The 26,586-nt window shown below is 37.1% G+C and overlaps 1 protein-coding gene across 1 annotated transcript in view; it reads left to right on the top strand.

The window, feature by feature from the left end:
- Nucleotides 1-26,586, top strand: part of LOC128473717 (dynein axonemal heavy chain 9-like) — a 160,325-nt gene that overhangs the window by 8,924 nt on the left and 124,815 nt on the right. The window contains exons 15-36 of the mRNA XM_053455969.1: nucleotides 371-499; nucleotides 951-1,115; nucleotides 2,211-2,446; nucleotides 3,140-3,353; nucleotides 3,904-4,074; nucleotides 4,296-4,391; nucleotides 5,268-5,405; nucleotides 5,973-6,080; nucleotides 7,361-7,501; nucleotides 8,952-9,074; nucleotides 11,314-11,526; nucleotides 13,030-13,241; nucleotides 13,878-14,097; nucleotides 14,377-14,530; nucleotides 15,127-15,278; nucleotides 15,852-16,028; nucleotides 17,326-17,535; nucleotides 18,412-18,547; nucleotides 19,659-19,802; nucleotides 21,397-21,545; nucleotides 22,683-22,884; nucleotides 25,098-25,303. Of these exons, the coding sequence (XP_053311944.1) occupies nucleotides 371-499; nucleotides 951-1,115; nucleotides 2,211-2,446; nucleotides 3,140-3,353; nucleotides 3,904-4,074; nucleotides 4,296-4,391; nucleotides 5,268-5,405; nucleotides 5,973-6,080; nucleotides 7,361-7,501; nucleotides 8,952-9,074; nucleotides 11,314-11,526; nucleotides 13,030-13,241; nucleotides 13,878-14,097; nucleotides 14,377-14,530; nucleotides 15,127-15,278; nucleotides 15,852-16,028; nucleotides 17,326-17,535; nucleotides 18,412-18,547; nucleotides 19,659-19,802; nucleotides 21,397-21,545; nucleotides 22,683-22,884; nucleotides 25,098-25,303 (3,696 nt within the window). The remainder of the gene's footprint in view (nucleotides 1-370; nucleotides 500-950; nucleotides 1,116-2,210; nucleotides 2,447-3,139; nucleotides 3,354-3,903; nucleotides 4,075-4,295; nucleotides 4,392-5,267; nucleotides 5,406-5,972; nucleotides 6,081-7,360; nucleotides 7,502-8,951; nucleotides 9,075-11,313; nucleotides 11,527-13,029; nucleotides 13,242-13,877; nucleotides 14,098-14,376; nucleotides 14,531-15,126; nucleotides 15,279-15,851; nucleotides 16,029-17,325; nucleotides 17,536-18,411; nucleotides 18,548-19,658; nucleotides 19,803-21,396; nucleotides 21,546-22,682; nucleotides 22,885-25,097; nucleotides 25,304-26,586) is intronic.

Here is a 26,586-nt window from a genome sequence, read left to right as displayed (position 1 = left end):
CTAACCTACAGTACAGTTATATTCTTACTGATTGTTTAAGTGTTTCACAGCCATTATACTTATTATTTGTTTGCCATTTAAAATAATAAGTGAGAATGGGAACTTTGTTTTCCACTAATATGGTGTCACCAGTATAAATAATATAATATAATAATAATCTCTACATTATTCAGCCCTCTCTTGTTAGCCTACTGGAGGTGTATTAGCTGGGCTTTTTATTATAGAGGAGCTATATGTGACCTGTACTTTGAATGTAGTCATTTGAAATCCAAACATTGACCTAGATTCTATTCCTGAATATATAAGCATTACTAAAATCAAGGCCTATGAAAATAATAGATTTTCACCAAATGAATGCATTGTATTTCAGAGATCATCTGGTTTAAAACATGATGACGATGATGAATATCTGGATAAAATTGAACTAAATCTCAATCCAGACCTTCTAGTCTATTTACGAGAAGCTGAATACTTTATGGGACCGCCATTTTGGGTGAAGGTAAAGAAAAGATTAATAAGATATATTATGTAATATTACAAAAATAATTTCCTTCTATGGCTTTGCAACAAATGGTACTCTATGTAGGTCGTTGAGGTTAGTTATGAGAATCCCAGTCTTTTATGAACACAGACAGGAAGGATTGAAGTTTGGGGAAGACCAAGGATTGGAAAGACAAACAGTCATCAACCAAATCACATCGGTGGATGGTTCAGGCTATTGAAATGGCCTTGGGCTGCTTAACCTTGTATTTTCAGTTATAAACACATTTAAAAGCGCTAATGCCTGTTTGATTTTATTCCTAAAATTACAATAAATTTGATAATATACAAAGTTTCTTTTTTTCTTTTTAAATGTTTTAAATATCTGAACATTATCTGTACTCTTGCAAGATAAATACTTGTTCTTACATAAACAACAACATTTCTACCGCTCTTTTCATGCTTTCTAGCTTCCGGAGTCTATTCAATCTTTAATGAAAAGCACGGATATTACTAAGTTCAAAGTGCTGGTGACACGTCTCGAAACGGTAGTATCAAAATACAACGAAGTGATGAAAATGATCACGGACCACCAGATGGCACTGTTCGAGAAGAAATTGTTGAAGTCCTCTGAGGTACAATTTAAAGTCAATATATATACAACGTTGTAGGCAAGGTGACTTTGTGTAATGGGCACAGGGGCTGGAACGGGCTGGATTCCAGATGCAGGGGTAGTGGGTGACTCAAAATCCTGCGCAGAATGAGCACGCTCCATCAGGTTGAGTAGCAGTAATAACAGAAGCGAAGTTGAGGTCTGTGATTGAAAATGGTCAGGAAACAAGTCGGGATAAAAGAACAGGAGAATAGCAGGATGGTCTGTAAACAAGCTGAATTCAGGAACACCACAAGGCAAATCCAAAAATACAAGGCAGCTGGAAAAATGTATCAGCACCGATAACTGGAAGAATGGGGTTTATAATAACCCAAGGGCCCATTAAGCAATAAGTTATAACCAGCACCCGAGCAGTTAAAGAGAGAGGGGAACAGGCAGAGAATTGAGTTCTGCCACAAAAGGCAATAAAAGCTGCAGGTGGCGTTTAGAACAGGAGCATGCGCCAACAAACCCAGATGTCAGGGTTCAAATTCCTGGGGATCATGACACTATGTAAACATAACCATGTATTTAGTTATTTCAGATGCTTGCCAATTACATTATAAAGGTTATCCAATACGATATAATATTATCCTTATGTAATCAAGTGGAAATCAAAGGCAAATTATGATTATTTTTTTAGATTTTATCAACATACACAGCCATTACACCATGAGATAAATACATTTTAGTTGAAAACTCCACCAGAAACAAAGTTGGCTTGATTGCATGCTCTGTGGTTCTCGTTCTTGTCCCAATATAGTATTGGAAATAATTCTGCCATGGTGGCTTGTCTGTTTGGCGTATTCATGGAATTTCTCAAACTCTCTTGTTTTTGTTATTACTTAAATGTGTACATTTTATGCAAACTTATGTAACAGGGAGAAAGTGATGAAATCAGTGATGTAAATTTGCCCACATTGGGCATATTGGTTTTGGTTATATTATGACAGCCGCTTTTTTCCTTTATAAAGTCATCATCAAGATGTTAATTTAGGCATGACCTTTTCCAGATGAAAACCTGTTATACCACTTCTATAAGCAGATCAATTTCACAGGTTTTTCTTTTTTCGAACAGATTCTGAAGGCTGGAATGACCTTTTTCACATGGAGCATGGATGAAAGTGCAGATTACATTGAGCTGGCCATGTCGCATATTTGCACAGACCTCTATACCAATTTCTTCATTGTTACAAACAATTACAAGGTTATTACCGACTTATCGGCTGCATGGTGCAAAGCAAACCTTGACATTTTCACCTGCCGGGATTTCAGCAGGGGCTATTCCATTACTGAATTATTAATAATGCAGAGGTACGTTTCATTGTGGTACATAATTCTGATCTGTCTTGAAATGAAGATTGCGACATAAAAACAAAGTGCACCGTTAAGAAAAAAGAGTTATAACGCAGGTACTGATTTACAATGTGAACAGCAACTATTTGTCAATTTACAACGTACCATTCTTCATACATAAAACATCAGCGTCATTCTGCATTAAGTAGATCATTCAAAGACTTGACAGTGATGCTATTTCAAACAAGGAGAAATGCTAGAAATCAGACAATAAGCAAGAATTAGACAGTCTGTTAATTATGGCAAACTGCTGAGGTCACGTGCAATTCACAGAGGCCCATGGCTAGCACTTGTAAGGGTGTAGGTAGAGGGCAAATGAAAAGGACTAGTGGCAGGAGATGACTTCTGTCATCAGGCACTGCCTCGTGATCACCAGTCTGGCCTTGGTCGAGGGTGCTTGAGGGAACTATTTGGAAAATACAAGATTTGTCTGCTTACCAGTTCATAAACAATATGGCCTGTGAAAGGCCTCCCTTCAACCCTTTTAACCTATATGTCTGATTAGGATGTAGAAAAATTATCTTCATTTAGCACGTTTAGTGTGTTCATTAAGGTCAAACTGACATATGCGGATCCATGATTCCACTACTTAGAACTCCAAAGAGACATTTATCCCAGGTGCAACTTTACTACTTGTCACTTTAATTTCAGAAACATGGAGCATGAGCTGGAAAACATGCTTGTTTCCGATGGCAAGAGAATCCACAATATTGTTGACGAATCCTTTGTTGCAAGCGGTATTAGCGAAGCATCTCCAGCTTGGCAAGACTATATCATAGGCATTGATGACCTGATCTTCCAAGGTCTGAAGAAAGTCACCATCTCTAGCTTGGCTGCACTTCTGAATACACTCTTGGATAGTGAGGTATGTCAATCAATTCCCAGCTGCATAAAAAAAAGGACTTAATAAAGCAAAATATTAGATTTGTAGAAATCAAAATAAAATATATTGACCATAATACCAGGGATGATCCTAGGGATGAGGTGTCCGTCATTAATGCGTGTTGGGCTACAGTGTAAACACCCACCCCATCCATCTCTGTTTCTTCTTGGCTATGATTTCAACATATTATTCTCAATCCATTACACACAATTGCCCAATTTGACAATGTTTTATTATTTGAATATGAAAGCTTGATTCACTACGGTGAGAGTACTGATGAGCTGGCTAAAAATGTAACTCACAAACTCACTAAAGCCGTCTCACATTAGCACTTGCATGAAACAAAAAAAAACTTGCATATACTCACATGCATGAGGTGCAAGCATATGTCAGTGTATATAAGTTGAAACAAAGCAGACAACTCTAATTATAAAATGATGTTTGTTAGAAGAAGTTTAAATTGTGTTTGTCTTTGATAGTTACTCCTGTAGACAGGCCAATATTTGATTATATTTTTTTCTTTGTCCTACAGCAAGTCCCTATCCTGTGCATTGAGGTTCAGCTGATTAATAATGAAGTTGGCTTTAACCCACCTCTGGACCAGAGTACATGTGATACAAGTGTGATGGAGAATGTGGAGGAATGGCTTAAAACATTTCTCATGAGAGGATCATGTATAAAAGCACTGTCCTCTGCTGTCAAGGTAAAGCAGCGTGACAGACGTGCACGGTATCTCTACTTGTGCAGTAAGGAACTGGCAGTCTATACCAGCACTGTTAAACTACAATCTGAAAAGGATGTAAAAAGATACTTGAAATATTTTTTTTTCTTTTTTTATGTGACTGCAGCTAAACAGGTGTGGCATTACCTGTAATCTATAGCGTTTGGTCATGACTAAATGATAAAAAAACATTTTACTTTTAGGTTGGCTACCAAGAGTATATGTCACAAGACGAGGAAGCATTACAGCTAATTGGTCATGTTCTGCAAGAGGTGCAAAAAGGTGTACTCGAGTGTCAGGTAGGCCTTGCTTCTAAGAAACAAAGCGCAATGTACCACATATCCTTCCAACCAAATACATTTCACCGGCTTCGTGCTCATGATGGCAGCAGTGCTCTATGAATGATATATCTTTTTCCCGATCAAAATAATACATTCACGTGGACAGAATGATAAGACAAGTGAATGATTTCTTTGTTATTGTAAAATCATTCCTAGACAATTTATGCAATTTTTATAAAGTGCTTTTTGGGGGAGGGTAATTCCTTGTGTCCTTAACACTGATGCAGGTTTATTTTAGGGGAAACAATTAATTGGGACTATACTGAGAGGAGAAAATAGCAAGAATGACAAAAAAAAGGACAGCCATATTTAAAACCTTATAACCTTCTTCCCCTGATTAGTCGCTAATGTGGAGAATGTATATACAGTTTCATGTACTAGAAATCATTAGTAACAGATGATGAGCTCATCTTCACAAATTCACGACTTCTAGCTACAAAACTAGGTATTTAAATCTTAGAAAAGAATTGGCTGTAACTCACACATACAGCTAGACAATCTATATTTGCAGAGTGTTCTTTTATGCAGAGCTGCAATAAGTTGTAATTGCTGTACTTGGTTGGAGCTTTGAATTCGGAGCTCCCTATATAAACTTGAAAGCCAATGAGGATTTTTTCCATTTTCAACAGTTACGTTTATTGAGTCTGATTTATTAATCGTGAGATTTTTAAGTGGCAGCTATCAGTGAATAGACGCAAGTTTAACCCATCAGAGCATGATAACCTAAGAGCATCATGACATATATAAAGTCAATTATGAAATTAATAGATGTATGCGTGATGTTTATAATTATACATTTTATATGCTTGACAGTGTGATATTTTTATTATTTAGGCTATGCTGGAGACATTCTGTACTTATGCTTACCTATGGAAACAAGATGTAAATGCAGAATTCCAAAATTTCCTTCAGGGTAAACAATCTGTTAAATCTCTAACAGCTGAACAAGACATGAATGATCAGGCAAATACTGTGAGCAAAAGGTAAGTATTAACAATATATTCAAATAAAATACCGGGAGTTAATGCATGACATTGCTACTGTACATAGATTTTAGGTTTATTCATTATTTCATTTACGTTTTATTCATCTGGAATTGAACATTTAGGCAAGACTACATAAGATAGATTTTGGGAAGACATCTCCAACAGTAGAACACATATAGTGACTGTCTTTATTCTGACGGAATTTTACTTTAAAGGTTACAGTCACTAAATTGTACTAATGCGGATATTTGCTGGTACTCAAAAAGTTTGTATCAAATAATGAAATAGCCTGTTTTTTTTAAGAATCTTCTTGTTAAACCCTATTAAATAGCTTGACAGGCAGCACAAAATTCTGTAAATCAATGCAATGTAAATTACTTTAGCTGTATTTCTTGTAAAACAATTCTAGGTTAACTATCTTTCTTTCATTGAATGAATGAAACCGTCATCATGCATCAATACGTGAGCACACATGTAACCATTACTTTCTCATTCACTATAAATGTTTAGCGAAAGCAATGGGAACAGAACTGGCATGAAGTCAAGCAGTGAGGCACTAAATGAAGCTGAAAGAACCTTCATTCTTCCTAAGGATTCAGCAGCCCCTAAATCATGCTGCCCTCTGCTGGAAGATTTTGATGTGGAGATCTCTTCATACAAGGTACTTATAGAATATAACCAAGTGCTTTTACAAACAAAAAAACCCCAAACACAATTAAAACACATGTATATTTGTACAAAAAGAGACTATTCAACCATTTCTTCGAATACGTTTCCTTAAATTCTTTTTCAGAACTGAGCTTGCTGTGATATTGTGTGATATCCATACTAAGATTAATATTACGTAGTCACATAAGAAACAAGACATTGATCCAGGAGAAGGCAAACCATCAAATAAGACTATTATCCAATAATGAAGTAAAACAAAAAACTTTTTGACCACAATGGCCATTAGATTCTTCCCTTGAAGTTCAACTGTTAAAACTGAATACCTGTTCGATTGTAAGCTTTTTCCTCTAACCTTAGAGGGAGTCCTTGTGTTGCCCATATAGTTCTATGAATAAAAAGATGCATATAGAGGTCTTTTAATCGTCCTTGAACATAGATGTAGATTTCACCAAAGTAAAGTAGCCCAGCTCCACAAAGCTCCTCTTAGTATCTGCGACAGTCTTTTTTAAATTGCCTGTGTAAGCTATTGCCTTACCAATTATATAAAGAGGTAACATTAGGTAAACAATTACTTGCTTGCTTTTGCAGCAACTGTCTGAGATTGTGCACAGCTCAAAACCTCATCATTAACAAGTACTCCTAAATACTTTTGAAAAGAGAATTTTCCCAATAAACAGCAATTCGATGTATAACTGGATATTTTTCTTCCACGAATGCATGTTTTTAACATTTTCTATGTTGAAACTCATCTAAGATGTAATTGCTCTGTGAAAGTGTATATTTTAAAGTAATTGAACCGCTTTGCTTCCCTCTAATCTTGCAAAACAATCATTAAACATTACAAATAAATGTCTATCAATTGATAAACTAAGCTCCCAAAGTACTTTGGAAAGAGTCTCATTCCATTAATTTTGAAAGAAAAGCAAATCTTGTCAATTAAAATAACATGAAATAGATCAGAAATACAATGCAGATGCTGTTAATGTTGTAAATGACTATTTAGCTGGAAATTGCTGAGTTTTAATCGAATATCCTCATAGATGTACAGAGAGCCTTTTATCAACAACCATCACACCTGTGTTTCAATGGCACGTTGTGTTCGCTAACCCAAGTTTGCAATTATTAGAAAACCCTTTTGCAATTATGTTGACAGAGCTAGTTGTTTTCATGGAAAACAAGGAAACTACTTTAAACAAACCATGAAGTACATTTGATTGTTGTTGAGTCATTTAGTTACTGTACATTGTCACATGGATAATGTTCTCCCCTTAGGCTGCGAGAGATGACATTCAAAGACTGCCAGATCTACAGAGGTGCAAATGGATTCAGGTGGACTTCCGGCCTATTAAGCAGGTTTTGAATGCCTATGCTCTCAAATGGATGTGGACCTTCACGAAATACCTCATTGATCAGGTGAATTACTATTGTAAGCTAGGATACAAAATCCAGGAATAGGTAATGTCAAATTCAGTGCTGGAGAACTTTATTTACTAATGTCTTGCAATTGCTCAAATATGAAGCATGTATTCTTAAAGTGGTGATAAACCTTGAGAAAATGCCCTTTTAGTCTAGAAGGAATTCATGCTTACAACATGCCTCCAGGATTTAGGAGCCCCTCTTCTTGTTCTCCGCTTTTTCTCCTTCCTGTTCCTCACTTCTTCATTCTTCTCCACTCTGCTTCTCCCAGGATCCATTGCATTACCCTGACCTCCTAGAGCCCTGTTGCGGAAGTGCTCCAGGAAGCCAGAATCTGTGGAGAAAGAGAACTGTTTCTGCACTTCTCTTTCTCTGAGGATCTGTCTGTAATATTCTAGCCTCCTGTAGCACTTCTGCATCGTGGCTAAGCTTCGGCATGCACCATGGGGGGCAACCTCTCCACTATTTCACTGGATGAAAGGTTCTCCCCATGGTGGGTGCCAAGGCTCCGACCTGATGCAGAAACGCTCCAGGAAGCCAGTCTAATGCAACAGATCACTGGGAGTAGAGGATCAGCAGAGAAGAATGAGGAATTCAATGAGGAAGAAGAACGATTAGAGAACAAAAAGAAGATAGGGAGACATTAAGAGAGAGTGTGAGAGCACGTGTTAGTTAGGGTGAGTGACAACGAATTTAATTTTCCGAATGGAAAAAGGCCTCCAAATTTTTTGGTCCATGTGCACAAGTCTAGTATATATTTAGATCTATATATTTAAATATATAACAGAGCACATATGTACTTGTCCTTAGGGATGTCTCTGGCATATAACAACACAATTGAGTAATGGGCACAGCTGTATTTGATGGAGCAAAGTCTGAAGGATTAGGAGGTCATAAACATTCCTGAGGGGCATTTATGGATTTTTAAGGAATTGGACCCTCATTTGTTGGGTGTCATCTATTGTCATGAAATATTTCTAATTTTTCATAGACTTAAGAAAAGAACATTGAGATTCAAGTGGGATACATCACAGTGATCACATGCAGCAACATCGCCCATAGTGATCTATTTTAGGGTACAAAGTAACCTTGGGCGCAAAAAGTTTATAAGATACATTAAAAGTTTTCCTTGTACACCAAATTGAGGAGCACTATTCACTTGTTTCATATTGCAATGTAATTAAGTAATAACGTAACATTGTATAAAGTAAACATTGTATAAAGACTGGATACTGTGGTTTAAATTTATTCAAACAGAACCAATTATGTTTGCCCTTAAAAAGTTAAATGTATATAAGATCTCCAGGTTTATCACTTAAATGTTATCAAGGTTACATTCATATTCATATACCTGTTTTTTTTTTTTAAACTGGTAATTTCATATAACCTAACATGACGACAACTTCATTTTAACATTCTGATGCATTATAATCACTTTTTTGTTTAGGCATCAGCTACTTTAAGAAGCTTAGATTTCTTCTTAAAAAGGGCCGAGCCGCAGATTGAAAGCATATCTGGAGATGAACGAGACACTGGATCTTTCATGAAAATGATGCGTCTTTTTAATGAGGTCTGGTAATACACTTTGTAGCCTTTTCTATAACTTCCTGCAATACATGTTTTTTATATAACATCTTAACATATTTTCATAAACATGTTGTCTGTTTATCGAATTTGTTCACTTACAATTCCATATGTTATAGCCTATATATATACAAAAGCTACACAGGATGGAGGCCACTGTAAGATTTTACCACTACTGGTGGTCAGGGTTTCATTGGTCATGGTGACCGCAACTTTTATTCTGCTCCAGGGCAGCATTATTTACATCTCAAATATTCTTAAACACTGATTCAATTTTATTGCATTGACTGACTTTATTGCAATTTCTGGTACATATGTGCCCAGTAAGCACATTAGAGGTAGGGCTGGTTGTGTATAGGTGTAGGGCTAGCTGAATTGTACATCCTTAACATCAGCATAGGAAAGAGGGGCACAAGGTTTTGGCCCAATAATGCGACCTACCAATAACAATGTTGGCCTGGGGTTGCCAGCATTCTGGACTAGTCTTCCTAAAAGCATATGCCACTTTCCAGTGCAATATTCAGGCGCCCCAGGCAATTGCCTATGATTATAGTGCTATAACCGGCCCTGGAAGTGGAGGAGAGTAGACGGGAGTGAGTGTGATCTAGCACCACTTCTCATCCAGGAGAAAAGAAGAAACTGATCTGGAGACCCAGGGAAGCAGAGCTTCACCCATAGACTCTGGGTCAAACGTGGATAGTTTCCAGTTATGCCAGTGAGGCAGTATTTTTGCTGTCTTCTATTCCTAACTTGAAATTATGCCTTCTTTTACTATATTTCATTGAACACAATGCAATCCCAATGTGTTTTAAAGTGACTGTCTCTCCTCTTAATACCAGTGTCTCACTTAACTGCCACCATTTTTTTAACTCCCAAGTTTGTTAATGTATCCTGCGTTTGGATTTTGTGTAACCGTGCCAAAACCCCAGTCAGTTAATTTTGACATGACATGTTTTGGTACTTTTAAGTGCATGTGTAATGAAAGAACCATTGACGACCAATCAATTGATAGTGGGGTGGTCCAACTGGATGCGCTCCTAGACATTGTTTAAAACTGATCTGTCCAAAAATGCATATTTAATAGTACCTTCTCCTAAAACTTGTAATGATGTTTACAGATTAAAAATGTTACTATATCCATTAGAAACCCACCTTATATGTATATATTGAGAGCAGGCACCGTAAGTTCTACGGCTCTACATGATTATTCCTCCTCATTATTTTTTACTTGTCTCCTTGTTGCTTGTTAATATTGATTTGTGCAAGCCTTTTTAAGAGCAAACTGAATGAAGATATTTTCAGGACAGGATATTGATCAGATAATGATAGTTCTTTCCAGAAATCACAGCTTCCTATGGACTAAATTAGTCCCTCACCTTTAAAACAAAGTTGTTTATATAGTGTTTAAAACAATTACACTAATTGAAAAAAGAAAGACAGGGGTTATAGTTAGTCAATGAATTTAGATTTACTAAAAGCTGAGAAGGTGACAGTCCCTCTAAGGGGCGATCTAGTGATGGATACGTTTTGTCACTTTACATTCTGCATTGCCCACTTCATTCTGGCTTTAACGATCGGTGCATTGAAAGAGTGCTTCCCCCGCCTGTCAGTTTAATGCATGTACACATCATTTCAAGGAAATATGTTGAGTTTTATTCCAATTAAATATGTGTGTTATCTGTATCGTTGGCAGCAGTTTTTCTTCCTTTGACCTATTTTGTTTTACTTTACTGATGTGATCTGTTTAACATAAGTGAATGTGACCACCTTTGTAATTGCCTTTTCCTTTTTTGCCATAACACATCAAGGCTTGGAGCATGAATTAATTAGTGGCTAAATTCATGTGCATGAATGAGCTTTCAGTATTTCATAACAGTTACAAAAACAAACATAGAAAATAGCCTCTTGCGGGCTAAGAAGACTGAGATTAAAGTACTTTGTAAGAATAATAAATGCATGGTGATGACTTGAACACTTGTGTCATGTCAAAGGTTCCGAAAAAAAATAATTTAAAATAGGAATTACATTTTCTATAGTGCAAAATGCATAATTACATGAATAGATTAGCACTCAAGTATAGTTTTGTATTGCAGTTAAACAACTCTTAAGTTTATCAAAAGCAAAACTAATTCTGATTACAATGTGTAACTTGGATCCTTATCCAACTTGGGTGCTGCTTATTGAATCTAGACAGACCAGGTTGACTCTGTGTTCTTTTTAAAAAGGTCTCTGCGAAACAAGTGGAAATGGAGGTACAGTTTACTGTGTTACAGAAGACTGTGGCACTGTTAGAGCAACATGAGATGGAACTTCCTAAGGACATTGACATCCTGTTCAGGACAATGCCGACACGGTGGAACAGCATGAAGACCAAAGTTTCACTTGCCAAACAGCGATTGGGTCCTAGAATCCAGCAGGAGGCTGACAGAGTGACACTGGTGAATACTTTTCAAAATAAGCAACATGTTCTGCAGCTCAACTGGCAAAATAAAAAATTATGAAACCTAAATGTAGTTACATAGGTGAAAAAACATTCATCAAGTTCAGCCCCAACATGTACCTATATCTGTTGGTCGAGAAGAAAATTTGTAACACATTTACCTCAGATGAGGCCTCCATTTTTTCGGTTTCGTGCTAAAGGGGAGGCCAGGTTATTTTGAGCATGCAGCAAGGGAACATATGCAATACTGGAACTAGTGAGCTATGTGTCCTGGTGCAAGATAGTTTATAGGTCCCAATTTTTTTTTAACACAATTATAAATAAATTAGAATACACAACAAGTAAACATGTAATTTATTTAAATAAAAACTAAGTTAGAACTTCAAGGGACATACAAGAGAATCTCAAAGTTGAGGCAAAAAGAGCAGAGTTGGAATAACAGCTAAATTGGAGATTTTCCCAACTCATCTATTTTTGACTCACTTCTGAAATTCTCCAACAATTGGAGTTACTCTTATCCCCATATGTATTTATTAACCCCCTCCTTGATATCTCCCCATATTTTTTTATTAACTCTCTCCTTTACTTCTTCTTCTTCATCTTTTTCTACTCAATCTGAATTTACTTTTCCTTTTTCTTATTAGTCTTCACTACTCTCTTTTGTCTTTTTATATTCCCCTCTTTATATCTCCCCCTATAATTTTTTAAGTTACCATACTCCTCTCTTTCGTCTTGGTTTAACAACAAATTACTTTTCACTCATGTTTTACACCTGTCATATTCCCACTTCAGGATATAATTTGCCCCAGCCTCTAGTTAGATCCATATGCCCCTGTTATATACCCAGCCCTCGTGCAATTTTCCCAGGCCCATCTCAGATGCCCTACCCCCTGTCCCATGCTTTTCCGTCACCAACATACTTACACACACATACACTAACATACTTACACACACATTTTCATACTTACACACACATTTTCATACTTACACACAGACACACTAACATACTTACAAACCCCCTACCTTTGCTGACTCCTGGTGCTGTCGTTGGGGCCTCGATTAGGCAAGGGGGGCCAGTGAAGGGAGATTCTATGATGTCCCTCACTGAGCGCATGCCCTGTTATGTATGAGAGTATTATGATATCGTATGTTGTTAGAATGAGAGCTATTGATTACTACAATGCAGTGGGTATTATGAGGAAAAGCCCCCAATCTGTATCTATACATCTGAATAAATGTATATGTAATACCATTCCATACTATATGTACGGTATATGTAAATAATTAACATAAACAGTTATTTGACATGCACATTGCCCTGCCTGTTTGGCTTTGCTGCCTTATTCCTCTTATTCATTTTGATTAAACTCAATAGTCATTTTAATATAATTGTTTCATTTATATTTCGTAATTAGCAGTTTTTCTTATGTATTATGCTATGCTTATATCAATGTTTGTATTTATTTTAACCAAATTACAATGATCTTGCTTTCCCCTGAAGGATCTTGAACGGTTTCAGCATAAACTTGATGTTCTGGGTCATGATATTGAAACGTCTAAAGTATACCAATACAGCTGCTCATCTCAAGAGGCTTTCAAGGTCATAGAACATTTAAGTATAGAGGTGCAAATTCTACAAAATGAGGCAAAAGACCTGAAGGAATTGCAGGAACTCCTGGAAACCACTGTTGTTGACTTCTCAATTTTAACCAAGTAAGTCACCATGTGGTAGAAAGTACCAGATATTAGATGTGAGCTTGCACAGAGGCTTGTTGAGGGACATATTTGTTTCACTATACATTAATCGCACGTGTAGTTTTTTAAAACATTTATATTGAATTTCCACACAATAAGTAACATGAGTCACAGTAGTACTACACAAATAAACATTGTTGTTCTATGTAATGCTTGCTGCACTGGGTGCAAAACCCTCAGATTTAGTCTTGGGTATGTTGTGGAGCATCCCATTTGTCCACTTAAATAGGGCTCATTGTGGCCTCACCTTTCAGCCAGAGCTTTGTTTTTAAACCATATTCGTCTATGTAATCCTTCACTTAGTATATAAAAATCTAAAAAGCAACATTTTTTGAAAACAAAATAAAACCCCAATGTCTTGAATACATGTCAAATGCCAAGGATTTTCATTTGTTTTGGCAGTTATAAGGTAAATATTAAGAAGTTTACATATTCTTTTCCAAATTGTAATATTTTCAAACTTCGTCTCTAACTTCAATAGTATTGGAGACTCCTGCTTTTGCCAGGCTAGCAACCAGGCTACCAATTGTTGCCTTTGGTATGTTGTTTAAAACTTGAAATTAGTCAATTTTTAATATAATTTTCATATTACAGCTGTGTGGATTTGCTGCAGAACCTCAACATTGTATGGCAACGTGTAGATTCAATCCTCAGTGAACAAAACACATGGAAAAAAGAAGTGTGGCAGAATATGGACACGGAGCAGCTGTGCCTGAGGACCAGTCAACACCTAAAACTTCTGCAGTCCCTTCCAGATGAGGTCCAAGAATGGGACGTTTACAAACAAACCCTGGAAGCTGTTAATATAATGCATGTACGTACAAATCTTTGAAGAAATAATGGATTTCAGCTCTATGTTAAATTAAGAATGACACAAAAATGATTAGGCAAATTAGTTTATACTGTGAGTACACTTGGGTCTTTCATGTGTTGCAGAGTGTTGGTTCTCTTTAGCGTGGTTGCAATGTTATTGACTATATTAACACATCATCATTTTACATAATCTCTTATGATCACTTTCACTTGCTTCAAAGTGCTTTTTACAAGTTATATAGTCTGTATTGGATGATTTTCTGTTTTTTTCCTACATCAGTTGACATTACCATTGATAGAAGATCTCAGTAACTCTGCGATGAGGACAAGACACTGGAACCAGCTGGTCCGACAGACAGGGGGAATGCTTAGGGTGACAGCCCAGAGTTTAAAGGCATTGACACTTGGAGATCTCCTTGCAATGGACCTAGAAAGTATGTTCTCAGAAATACAATTATTATATGGTGAATCCACATCTATCATAATCTAGTTAGTGAGGAATAACAAAGACTTTACTTAAGATGACATACTCATTAAGATGCTAATCTAAATCATGGGAAGAATATAAAACCATTTTTCTATGTTCTGTTTGTTTTCACACACCAAAAATGTTTCAAAATAAAATAAACTTTAGTGAGACATGTACAGGCGCATACATAAAATATGGTTTATTGTGAATAAGAGGTCCCTGCCCCTTCATAGGCCAACAGGTTTTGTTTTCTTAAAACCTAATCATTAACAGTGATAAAGAAGGTCTGGCATGTTTTAGTTTAAGTTAATGTGTACTATTTTATTTCTATTTAACTTTAAAAAGGCAAAACCTAAGTTGTTATCAATGCATTAATAATTAAATATTAATTGTAGGGAGCAGTGATGGGATAGATGTTTGTAATGCTATATTTAGTTACAAAAGTGTTAGGTACAACACTAACTTTAACCTGTTCCTTTGATATTTTCAACCCACTGCATTTACTGTATGCTCACCTGAGGTTAACACTGACCATCTTTGGTTTGATGAATAAATCTACAGAACACACTGCTGATGTTAAGACAACAGTGCAAAGAGCTGTACGAGACATGACTATTGAAAGCTCCTTGAAAAATTGTGAAGAAGTCTGGCTGAGCAGGGTATTTGACCTTCAGCCTCACAGCAGGGTCATATTGTCTAAGACTCACAATGAGGTACGTTACTGATAAATGTTATATTGGACCCTGCTTCAGTCGGTTGAATGTTGTCTTGAATAGATTTAAGGATTTTCTTGAATTAAGAATTTAAATCTGGTTTGTGAGAAAAGCCTTTGAAGGTAGCAGATTACCTGAAACCAGGGGGCGTAATTAGAAACCATGGAGCCCTGGTATGAAAAATTGCCCCGGGTCCCCCAACTTCAACAGCTGGTCTGTGCCATCATTGCCCCCACACAACTCTTAAATCCCAGGTACATTATATACTTTTGAAATAAAACTTCATTGTTTAAAGCTCGTTAATTGTGTTAACACTGATTTGGCAGAAATGGCCATATTCCCATTATTTCAAACAGTAATTGTCACAAACCTACATATGGTCTATGTGAACCCATTGTTATCTCGAGGAAATTAACACGCATGCATCAGTGTCATACATGAGGCCATAAACTCTGGAGGTATCTAGCCTAAAACACTTTAAAATACATTAAGCCAATTGAGCCAGGCCTAATTTGTTTGAAAGATTTGTATGGTGCATACCTAGTTTGATTATTAAGGTCCACTGTTTTCCAGGAGCTTGCAAGTTCTGTGTCTGGAAGTCACTACACTAAAGGAGACATCAGCAGAAATGCTACGGCCAGAGGTGGGAGCGTAAGGCTGAGCAGACAATCTGAAAAAGGCCTGCACTTGTCTAAAATGGGAGGCAGAGGAAGCACCCTGTCATTATATGAATCTCTAAAACATTTTGAGGTTAGAGTAACAACATTTTATTTTCATATGAAGTTACAATATGTAGGGCATAGTGACCCTTTGTCTTATAACACACAGGTTTCTGACCACACAGAACAATTTTTTTACTGGCATGCATGCTATTATATCTGGATTTTTCTCATAGTTGTTTTATTTGTTTGAATCTTGCACAGAGGCGTCTCCAGCAATCCTATTTAGGGGTAGCACATGGGGGACAGGGACAATAATAAAGGGGGGAATTATAAAATGCTATATATGTATTATATATATATATATATATATATATATATATATATATGTATTATATATATATATATATATATATATATATATATATTTGACAAGCAAATTGTAAAAAACGATAGACACATTTTTCGAATCGTTTTTGGCCCATTCATTTTCGGACAACAAATTTTGTTTCCTGCCCATTCTGTGAGGCCGAAAATCCGGGGGCATTTTAAATTGGGAAAGATTTATTTGTTTGGTGCCCACATTCACTATCATTCACTCTCACTCACTCTCTCTCTCACACTGTGACTCAATCTTTCTCATTCTCATTCACTCTCTCTCACACTCTCAAAATTTTTCCCTACCTTCAAAAACTTCTGCTGACCACTTATGTTTCTGCATCTTCTTCTGCATGTTCTTATTCTTCATCTTCTTTCTTTTGTCTTCTCCCTTGTCTTCTTGTTTCTTCATCCGCATTTCCTCACACATAACCCAGCAACATCCGCCAAAATGGTGGCGCTGCGGTGACGCCCTCCTGATCCTCCAAATGGGGAAGAGGAAGTCATCGAAATCGCCAACTGAGGGCAATATCGTGGGGCTTGGAGGGTTGGGAGAGGACGTCACTGCAAGCAACATAACTTGGCCCTCAGGTAAACTAAAGGTAAGAGGTCGTCAACACAAGGGTCATCATTTTGCCTTCACATGATGGGGGCTCTTGCATTGACGATCTTTCCTCGATTGGAGGATTGGAAGAGTATGTTGGCAAGCACAGCCATATTGCCCTCAGTAAGCACTTTTGGTGACGTCCTCTTCCCCGACTGGAGGATCAGGGATGCCATTTTGGCAGAAGTTGCCAGATTATGTCCGCGGAGATACGGACAAAGAAACAAGATACCAGATTAAAGTTTAAAGATCACACATATGTAGAATTAGCAATGCAAATAATTGTCTGCAGTTCTTTGTGTTTGAAAGTATTGAATTATTGTTATATGCTAGGGCTTGATATTGTTTATAATAAACACATTCTGATTGCACTATATATAAAATTGATACATTTCTGTTTGATTAGGAACCTGGCACAGTTGTGCTTCTGAAAAGCACAGATTCCTTGTTTGAGGAACTCGAGCATCATCAACTGGTGTTGACTAATATACATCCATATGCTGAGGCTGGATCATTCCTAGATGAAGTGACAAAATGGCAGAAGAAGTTACAGATCATTGAGACAACCGTTCAGCTGTGGCTTTCAGTCCAGGAAAAGTGGACTCAGCTTGAAGAGGTGATTGTTTTACTAATTTTGGGAAAGTGTAGCGTACTGGCATTATTGATTAGTTAAAGTACTTAAGTTGCAATGGGAGTGTGTATATGTATGAGTAAGTTTATAATGTTAGAATGAATGTGTGTGGATGTTAGTGTATGGTATTGGAAAGTGTGTGCATGTGTAAGTGGATGGTGTTATGGTGAGTGTTACTGTATGATGTTAAAGTGTTTCTTACTGTATGATGTTAGAGTGTGTATGTGTGTTAGTGTATGGTGTTAGCATATGTGTAAGTATATGGTGCTAATGTGTGTGAGCATATGGTGTTAGCATGTGTGTTTGTATGGTACTGTATGTCCAAGTTAGTGTTTGGGGTTACCATCAGTGTGTGTCTTAGTAGTTGATGTTAGCGTGCATTTGGGTGTTAGCATCAGTGTGTTTGTCAGCATATAGTGCTACAGTGTGTATGTATGTATGTATGTATGTATGTTAGTGTACGGTGTTGGCATGGGTGTGTGTTTGGTGTCAGCATGAGTTGTGTTAGCATATGATGTTAGAGTATCAAGGACGAGCCTAATGCTAGTGGTGAAAGGGAGGAGGGGAAGATAGTGAATGTGTATGGTGTTAAACTGAGTGGTTATTACAGCATGCTTGTGTTAGTATGTGCATGCCTGCTCAGGGGCCCCAAAGAAATACTTCACCCAGGCACAACTAACCATAGGCTTACCCAAGGACAGGTTAGCAGGAAAAAGTCTAATTTTCTCTAAACTCGAGTAGCAGATTTGCATGTAGTTAAATATGTGAGTAGAGTGTTCCTTAGTTGGTCTGGACACAACCATTATATTCCTGTCAGGTATGAAAAAGTTTATTAATCTACCCTCAATAACTTATACGTAGGCCTTTTCAACACTGGCCTTCCGTGTGGCCATGCCCAGAGAAGCGGCTCTTTTTGCAGATGTACACCACCACTTTTACCGCCTGATGAAATCTGTGGAAGAAAATCCAAATATTCTGCAAAACTGTATGAGGAGAGGTGAGTCAGTATTTGCATGCTGTATTAAATGCAAGTACTTGTTCGATTCCCTGGTACTAGTGTGATCACTTTAAGATTTACGCCAGGACAGGGGAGCAGGAAAAATGTTCTAATTCCAGTAGCAGATTTTCTTGCAGTAAAATGCTTTGCGGTTCTTGTATCTTAATGAAATATGTGAGTGGAATGGACACGCATTTTTTTCCTGTTGGGAATGACAAGGTTTATTAATTTAGCTTATATGTAGGCCTTTTCAACCTATATTCATTTTTAGTATGATATGCATTTCATGAGGTGAGATTAAACTTTCCATCTCATAGTAGCTCACCATCCAAAATGACTATTAATTAGACTCGAGCGTCGGCAGGAAGTTCGTGTTTGTTTTCGTGTTCATTTTCAGAGGGAAAATTCTCTTTGTATTCTATGAATTTCACCAGTCTCCGTCTTTGGTTCGGACGAAATTCCTCCAATCTTTTTAGTTTTTGTAAATCCCATTCGTTCGTCCAGTTGCCATGGAAACAAGAAATAAATACATAGAATAAGTTCAATAGGGAATTTGAGACCAATGGATGGAAGAAAGAGGGTCAAAATTAGCTTAGAGTTATAGAGTTAACTGGTTAAGTGACCTTAAATAAATTAATTAATTAGTGATCTTAATTAACCTTAAATAAATCAAAACTTAGAGTCTTAGACACTGCGAGAAATGGCAGGCTGAGAATCTGCAGGAACGTTTGTTGTTGCTATGACGTTAAGATCACTTTTCAATCTCATATATATGTATGGCTTGGAAGAAAAGTTTTATTTATTTTTTTATTTTTTCTCATAGCAAAAAACAAATCTTTAAAAGATGTATTTATTATTATTATTAACTTTTATTCATATAGCGCTAACAATTTATGCAGCGCTTAATACAATACATATATTCAAAGGGTATGACGAGACGCGAATTGACAGACTAAGACAAACCGATACATTAGGTGAAGAGAGTGCATTTTTTGTTAACATAATAACCAGGGTTTGTCATGTTTTATAAAATTACAATGACCATGTTTATCAGGAAATGTAAAATAAAGGAGGTTTTAATTAGCTGAGATGGGTCTTACCTGCCTTTTAGGTTTAGAATCTCTACTTGAAATGTTGAACTACAAACTGGAACGCTGCCAGCGAGCTGTCCGGCTTAACTTAGAGCAGAAACGACTGGCTTTTCCCAGGTTCTATTTCTTATCTTTGGAAGATACACTCAACATTGTCTGCTATGGTATGTATTCATTTCATACAATTTTTACTTCACCTTTTTTCCTTCTTCAACTCAAGAAGTTGGCTGAGGGGCCACAGCAAGCAGTATAGGGTTATGCATTTTGATGCGACTTAAGTGTAATGCTGCGGACCAATTGGTCCCTAAATTTGAAATTTAGCCTATGTTATTTAACTCTGATAATCATAACTTTATTGATGGGATACATTAACACAATGGCAATTTAGTACCCTAGTCAAATATAGGTAGTCTTATGCAAGAATAGCATGGACGGACTCTGGTTCTTGGCTTACAGCAGAACACACAGGCCCAACTAAACATATCCTCCCACTCCCGCTAACCGGTAACCCAAGCAATCACCTCTTAACAGGTAAAATCCAGAGAGATAGGCCAAAGCAGGTATATGCAGTGTTTGGCTCTCCAGCTACATTGGAACTTATGTGGAGTACAACCATGACGTCCAGCTGTCTGTCTTGTAAATCCATACAAAGATATTCCATTTTTATAGATCTTTAATGTAAAGAAAACAGTTGCATGGTATAGTTTTCTTAACTCAATATATCACTTTACAGTTCTTGTTGCAGCTCTAAGAGCTCATTGATCTAGTCAGAAGATCATTGCTCCTAGTTAGAAGACTTATTTATTGTTATTTTTTCAGTTCACTACCAACGTCCCTTTGGAATTGGAATTTAACTTTAATTCCAGATTTTTGCATTACTATTCTTCACAGAAGTAGGACCTTCACCACACTACAAATATTTGATTTCTCCTAGGCATCTCACCAGCATTTAATTATCTTGCTGTCCCGTTCAGTTATAAATAAAGCACGCAGGGCATCTCAGGTCACTCTACAGCTACATATGTTAATTTATAATTCAGGATATTTCTCTACTTCTGAAGGATATTCCCGCTAGTTTTTGTTGGTTGGATCTCAGCATCAAAAGTCTGCATATGCACAAACAACAGCTGATTGAGTCAGCAGGCAAACCAGAGACTTAAACACGTTCACAGCAGTGTTCTGTCACTAATGTTACTGCATCCTTCAATCTAACTTGATTATCAACAATGGGACATCTTGCAAAACCTAATTGATTACAGCGTGATTATACCAAGTGGTCCCTTTCTGTCTTAAACCTCTGCAGCTCTATAGGGTTAATACACCATCTCTGACAAGTTTAACTGTTAAAAAGGATAACATTGTTGTAGTTGAATTGACAAAAATATAGCACATAAGGAACGCAGAACACGGCTATTCCAACTGACATACATAAACACTCTGCCCTTGCCAAGTATTTATCACCCTGTATTTGGGGGTACCAGATGTTTACAGTAAATATGTAACAGTGAATGTGGCACCCTGTATGGTTCCTTCTACTAAGTTCTGTGAAGGCGTGATAACCATTCCATGTATTTGTGAGTCTTTCAAAACACTTTTTTTTCATACAGATGCAACTCTACTAGATTTGTAGCAAGACATAATAACACGATGCTTATGATTTAACAACAAACTTGATATCCCATGTTTGTAATGTGACATGTATTGGGTGTCATTCTGACTATTTTCTTACATCATATGTTTTTTTTTCCTCTGGGACAGGATATGATCTGGAAGTTTTAAGTGGACATTTATGGAAGCTTTTTCAGCATGTGCATAGTCTTTTTTATTGTACCAGCAACTCAGGCTCTGACAGTCACAAAGTACTGGGAGTAAGAAGTTATGTAGGGGAAGAATTTCATCTTATTGAGGTGAGTATTTCATGAGCATATAATTGCCATGTGACACAGATATCAGGTAAATAAATATTGTCTGAACAATGTCAGAACAATGCTGGCCTTTCTATTGTGAAGGTTTTCTGTGTGTGTGTGTGTGTGTGTGTGTGTGTGTGTGTGCGCGCTTTTCAGGCTGCTCTACAAAAAGATATCTAAACATTTTAAATTAAAGTTCTCTAACTAGCGACATTTTGACACTAAGCCTGCCTTTCTCCAACAGAGAACACAAAAGCCCCATCAATAATGAATGCTGAAGAATAAAAAATACATTTGAAATAAAAAAAAGGATCACTTCAAATTAAAATAGGGATTTCGCAGTTCAGAGCATTCAATGTATTTAGAGAGCACAAGTTGTTTTTAATTACTTTATTTAGCAAATCACTGTAAATATTGTTAGAATGTCCTTAGACCAAACAAACATAGAAAAAGAACACAGAAACATTTCAAAAGCTTTTTCAATTTTTATGGAAACAACCAAGAACAAATGTTAGTGACACTGAATTTGATATTATTAAAGAATTATTTCTAGGAAGGGTTTGGGCATTCAACGGTACTAGAATAAGTATTCAACTGTAAGAATAATCAAAATTTTAATAAAAAGGGTGACTTCTTTTACTGTGTATCACATCCCATTTTACATGCATTCAAAATTATTTTAAATATGCTTATGATTATGTTAGAGCTGCAAATAGAATAGCATGAATATTTTAGAGCTTCTTGATCCAAGGGGAAATCCGATTGCCTTTTGGAGTCAAGAAGTCAATGGCAGAATTTGAAGTAGCTTAATTAGGGTTTTTTTTGCCTTATTTTGGATCAAGAGTAAGAAGGTTAGGTAGAAGGGTTGAACTTGATGGACGTAGGTCTTCTTTCAACCCTATGTACTATGTAACTATGTTACAGTTGTCTAAGGAACATTTTTTTTGCCAAGACATCAATAACATATCTACTGTTTGCTGCTGATATATTATTAAAGATATTACTTGTATAATGTAATGCTACATTGATGAAAGCAGCACTACATAAAATCACAACAACAAGTAGGCTCGTACTGAGATGCTTAGAAAACCTCCTGGCCGGTGAATTGTTGATAACTCGCCTTTCATTTTAATGCAGCCGCTTGAATGCAGAGGTCCCGTGGAGAACTGGTTGCCACAGCTTGTAAACAGCATAAAGACATCTCTTCAGCATTACCTGCGGGCTGCTCTAGAACACAGAAAACGTGTTTTAACCGGCAGAAAAGAGATACACAGCGCTGGAGCCCGGCGGGTAGTGATAAGCAGACTAGTCTCCAAAGAGGAGCCTGCGTCAGACAGAAGTATGTAATTCTTCCTCTCACTCTTATGAGAAGTAATGGCAGCAACATGGCTTACCGAAGGAAAATATTTCTTTTATTTTCTAAAAATGTGTACAGACATTTTCATTTCTTTAAAAAATATACCCACAGCTATTCTTTTCAACATTTTACAGTCTTGTATTGATGAGCACCCTCCAAAAACCCACAAAAAAGCAACCAAACACACATTTCTATATGTGTTGAGTAAAATATTCCATATGTAGTATTAATGTGGTTACGAATAACCATACAAGTGTCCTTGTGAAGTAAGCAGGAGATACAGGTATTCATTCCTTTAAAAGAGGTTAAATGAGAAGTGAACCCCCAGCTGCAGGGGCACACTGTTTTATGAGATGATTTTTTCAGTATTTGGGCATTTGATGTGTGTTTTTTTTTTATAATACCTCTTTTTTATTTTAACCTATGAAACTGCAGTGTTATGCCAACAAAAACACATTTATTAATGTAAGTGAACGGCCTTGACTTTCCAGCTACCACACATTGTAACCATAAATACACTATATGACCAAAAACACCTATATGAGCTTGTTGGACATCTCATTCCAAAACCATGGGCATTAAAATGGAGTTCCCCCCTCCCCCTATACTCTGTAGTGAATGACGCTACAGAGGACATATCTGCTGCCCTGCTCTGTGTGAGTGGTCTATCGCCGTGGCTGAGCTGTTGTTACTCCAAGATGCTTCCACCTCACTATGATAAGACTTACAGTGGACTAGGGAAGAACTAGCAGAGCAGAAACTTCACAACCTGACTTGTGGCAAAGCTGTCATGCTATGACAGTGCCACATTTAAAGTCTCTGAGCTCTTCAGTACAATTCATTCTACTGCCAATGTTTGGTGTTTTATTACTTACAGGTGTAGGCATGGCATTTCCATAGACAATAATTCAATAATAAGTTCAATAATAAGGAAGAGTGTCCAAATACATTTGGTCATATAGTGTAACCTTAAAAAGGAAACACTGGGGAAGATGTTTGGAAAAGTTTGGAAAGATGTTTTCTCACCTGAGCAACCCAAGCAGTTGCCCCTAGCACAGTCTCACACCCATATACTTACCTGGTGCTTGTCTTGTGCCCAAACAGCCCTCTCCCTCCCGTGGTGTGACCTACCACTTTGCTACTGCAGGGTCAAGTAACATGACAGTAAGTGAGCCCACTGAGCCACCATCTCCCACAGTGGGCTGGTCTAAATCTAAATGACCTTGTTTGAAGGTGTTTAGGGAATTTCTCTGTGTTCCCCAGGTCAGCCCACCCCTAGAATGAATTGCCCCCACTGAGTGGACCATTTTGTGTATTGATATGTAAACTGACCTCAGTTGAGTTGCATGAATAACGTAACCTGCAAAAGGCTCCCTGTCTCTTCTGATGGTCTGCCTTCCTGCTTTCTGTTAATTGGGAAACAGGTTTTGTACTTTGCTCTAATTGTTGGGGAATTATAGATTGGAAGTGTTCTCATCACTCTATATCACAGTAACAAGCCTGAAATGAAATTATACCTTTCAACAAACTGCTCAAAGTGCTATATACCAGACAGCTTTTCATGATTTGTAGGCTCTTCATATTTTCCTCATCTCGAAAATCTGTCAAAAATCATGAGCTCACTTGCTTCATGAATGCTAGGGGCTTAAAGTAGAGCATTATGTTAAGATGCATTTCAATGATTATTTAAACAGGGCAAAACCACCGTCTTGTTTCTCGCCAATCAAAGTAGAAAATGACTGGTATAAAAACTACATGTTGATATATACCATTGCCACATATTTTATGTTAAAGCATTCAGAATCAGCGATTACTGTGGGATTCATCAAACTTCACTGATCTTTAGCATTCGCTACAACCTGACAACCATTGTTTCAGTCAGACAACAAATGGCTTTGCTGTTTAAAGAAAATTCTGTATTCACTCTTACCTTGAGCCTGTCTTGTACCATACTCTTCCTTGTCTGCTACAGTGGGCAAATTTGGACTAACCCTGTATGAAGAATCTGTACTGACCTAGGGGCAATGGCTGCCTTTTCCGCCATGCCAGTACACCCCTAAATAGTCAACTGGTTAATCATTTAAACATAACACACCCAGGTCAAGGTTAACTGAGAGAGTGTGATCTTCTGTGTTGCCCTGTATAAAACCATGTACTGTTCTGTATTAAATAGTATTTTTTTCTATTTTTTTTAGACAATAGCGTGACACCTTCTTTAGAGCAGGAGAGTTCCGCCATAGTATCTGGAGATGATGAAAGGCTTCAGCGTAGAGCAGAGTCCCGACATTGGGTCCTCGGTACACTGAGTGATATAGCCTACCTCTCCTCTCAAATTAAATTCAGCAGAACCTTCAAAGAAAGCTTCACTACAGCAAATGGATATGACACAGAAAAAATACAGGTAAGATGTTTGTATTCTCTGGGTTTTACTCACAAAAGATGGAGTTGGGAATTATAAAGAGCCAGATCAGCCCTTCATAATGAGTTATAAATTCCGTAAATTAAAACCACGATTCTCCTTCAAACTTTCCAGCCAACTGCCCAATCTACTTTCAATGGTGTGTGCGATTTTACAGCAGTGTCTCTAGAAGTTTAGATTCCCATCATTTTTGATACTGTAATACACTAAAATACGCACATTTATCATCAAGCCATACACCTACAGACACCTTCATTCACCTTTGGGTTCTTTCCATTAGTACACGTGCAGCAGCCTCCTTTCATTTTCTGTTATGCTTGGAATTACCCCTGCAGCGCAGCAGTTCTGGTAGAATGAAAATAATGCAAGGAAAAAGACACATGACAGACCCACTTCCCGTGACATGTTTTTTACGATCTTAAAAGCATTTCAGTAGAAAAAGTGATAGAAACCTGTCAAGGACTTAATTGATACTAAATTACTAAAATAGATGTTTGCCTACAATGCTAAATTACCAATTAAATATTACTGACAAGTCTAAAAGGAGTCATAAGCTTAAATCATGATCCAATAGTGGATTACTGGGATGAACACCTGTTTGACACTTATTGGGCTAAAAGTGGGCTAAAAAATGCAATAATAGAATTAATAACACTGATGAAGAAGAAAGCACATCTGTGTGTCTTTTAATGAGGCACGGAGCAGTCACATACGTCTCTAGCCCTTTATACAACACCTTGATCTTTTTTTTGACTTTCGGATTCATTTGTACTGTGTGTGCAAGCTGTTATCATCATTCTCCATTACATTTGAATTTGCCACTTGGCTATAATATACCCTTAGAAGACTTAAAAGTTGTATACAGTACCGTTAAAGTCCAGAATGGCCGTTAGAAGCCTACGGAGGCCTTTTATCAGCAACCATCACTCCTGTGTCACAATGGCACATTGTGTTCGCTAATCCAAGTTTAAGTTTAAAATGCTAATTGAACATTTAAAAATAAAACTTTTGCAATTGTGTTAGCACAGCTAGAAATGTCCTTGTTTTCCTTGAAAACCGCTAACTTTTGATTGATTGATAGGGACAGTGTGTACATTATAGAACATTGGAGAAGAACTGGCTTGGAATTAGCATTAATGAGACCCATGCATTTCTCAGACTAGAGTTTCTCAACATGCAATATGTAGTGCCTGCATTTCTGGTTTATTTCCAACATTAGCGCCCAACGGAAAGTAGTTGCTATTGGGGTACTTCCTGGATAAAAA

This window comes from Spea bombifrons, chromosome 2, assembly GCF_027358695.1.
Source record: "Spea bombifrons isolate aSpeBom1 chromosome 2, aSpeBom1.2.pri, whole genome shotgun sequence".
Taxonomy (NCBI): domain Eukaryota; kingdom Metazoa; phylum Chordata; class Amphibia; order Anura; family Pelobatidae; genus Spea; species Spea bombifrons.
Note: the sequence above shows the minus strand (reverse complement) of the source record. Positions and strands in the feature narration are given on the sequence as shown.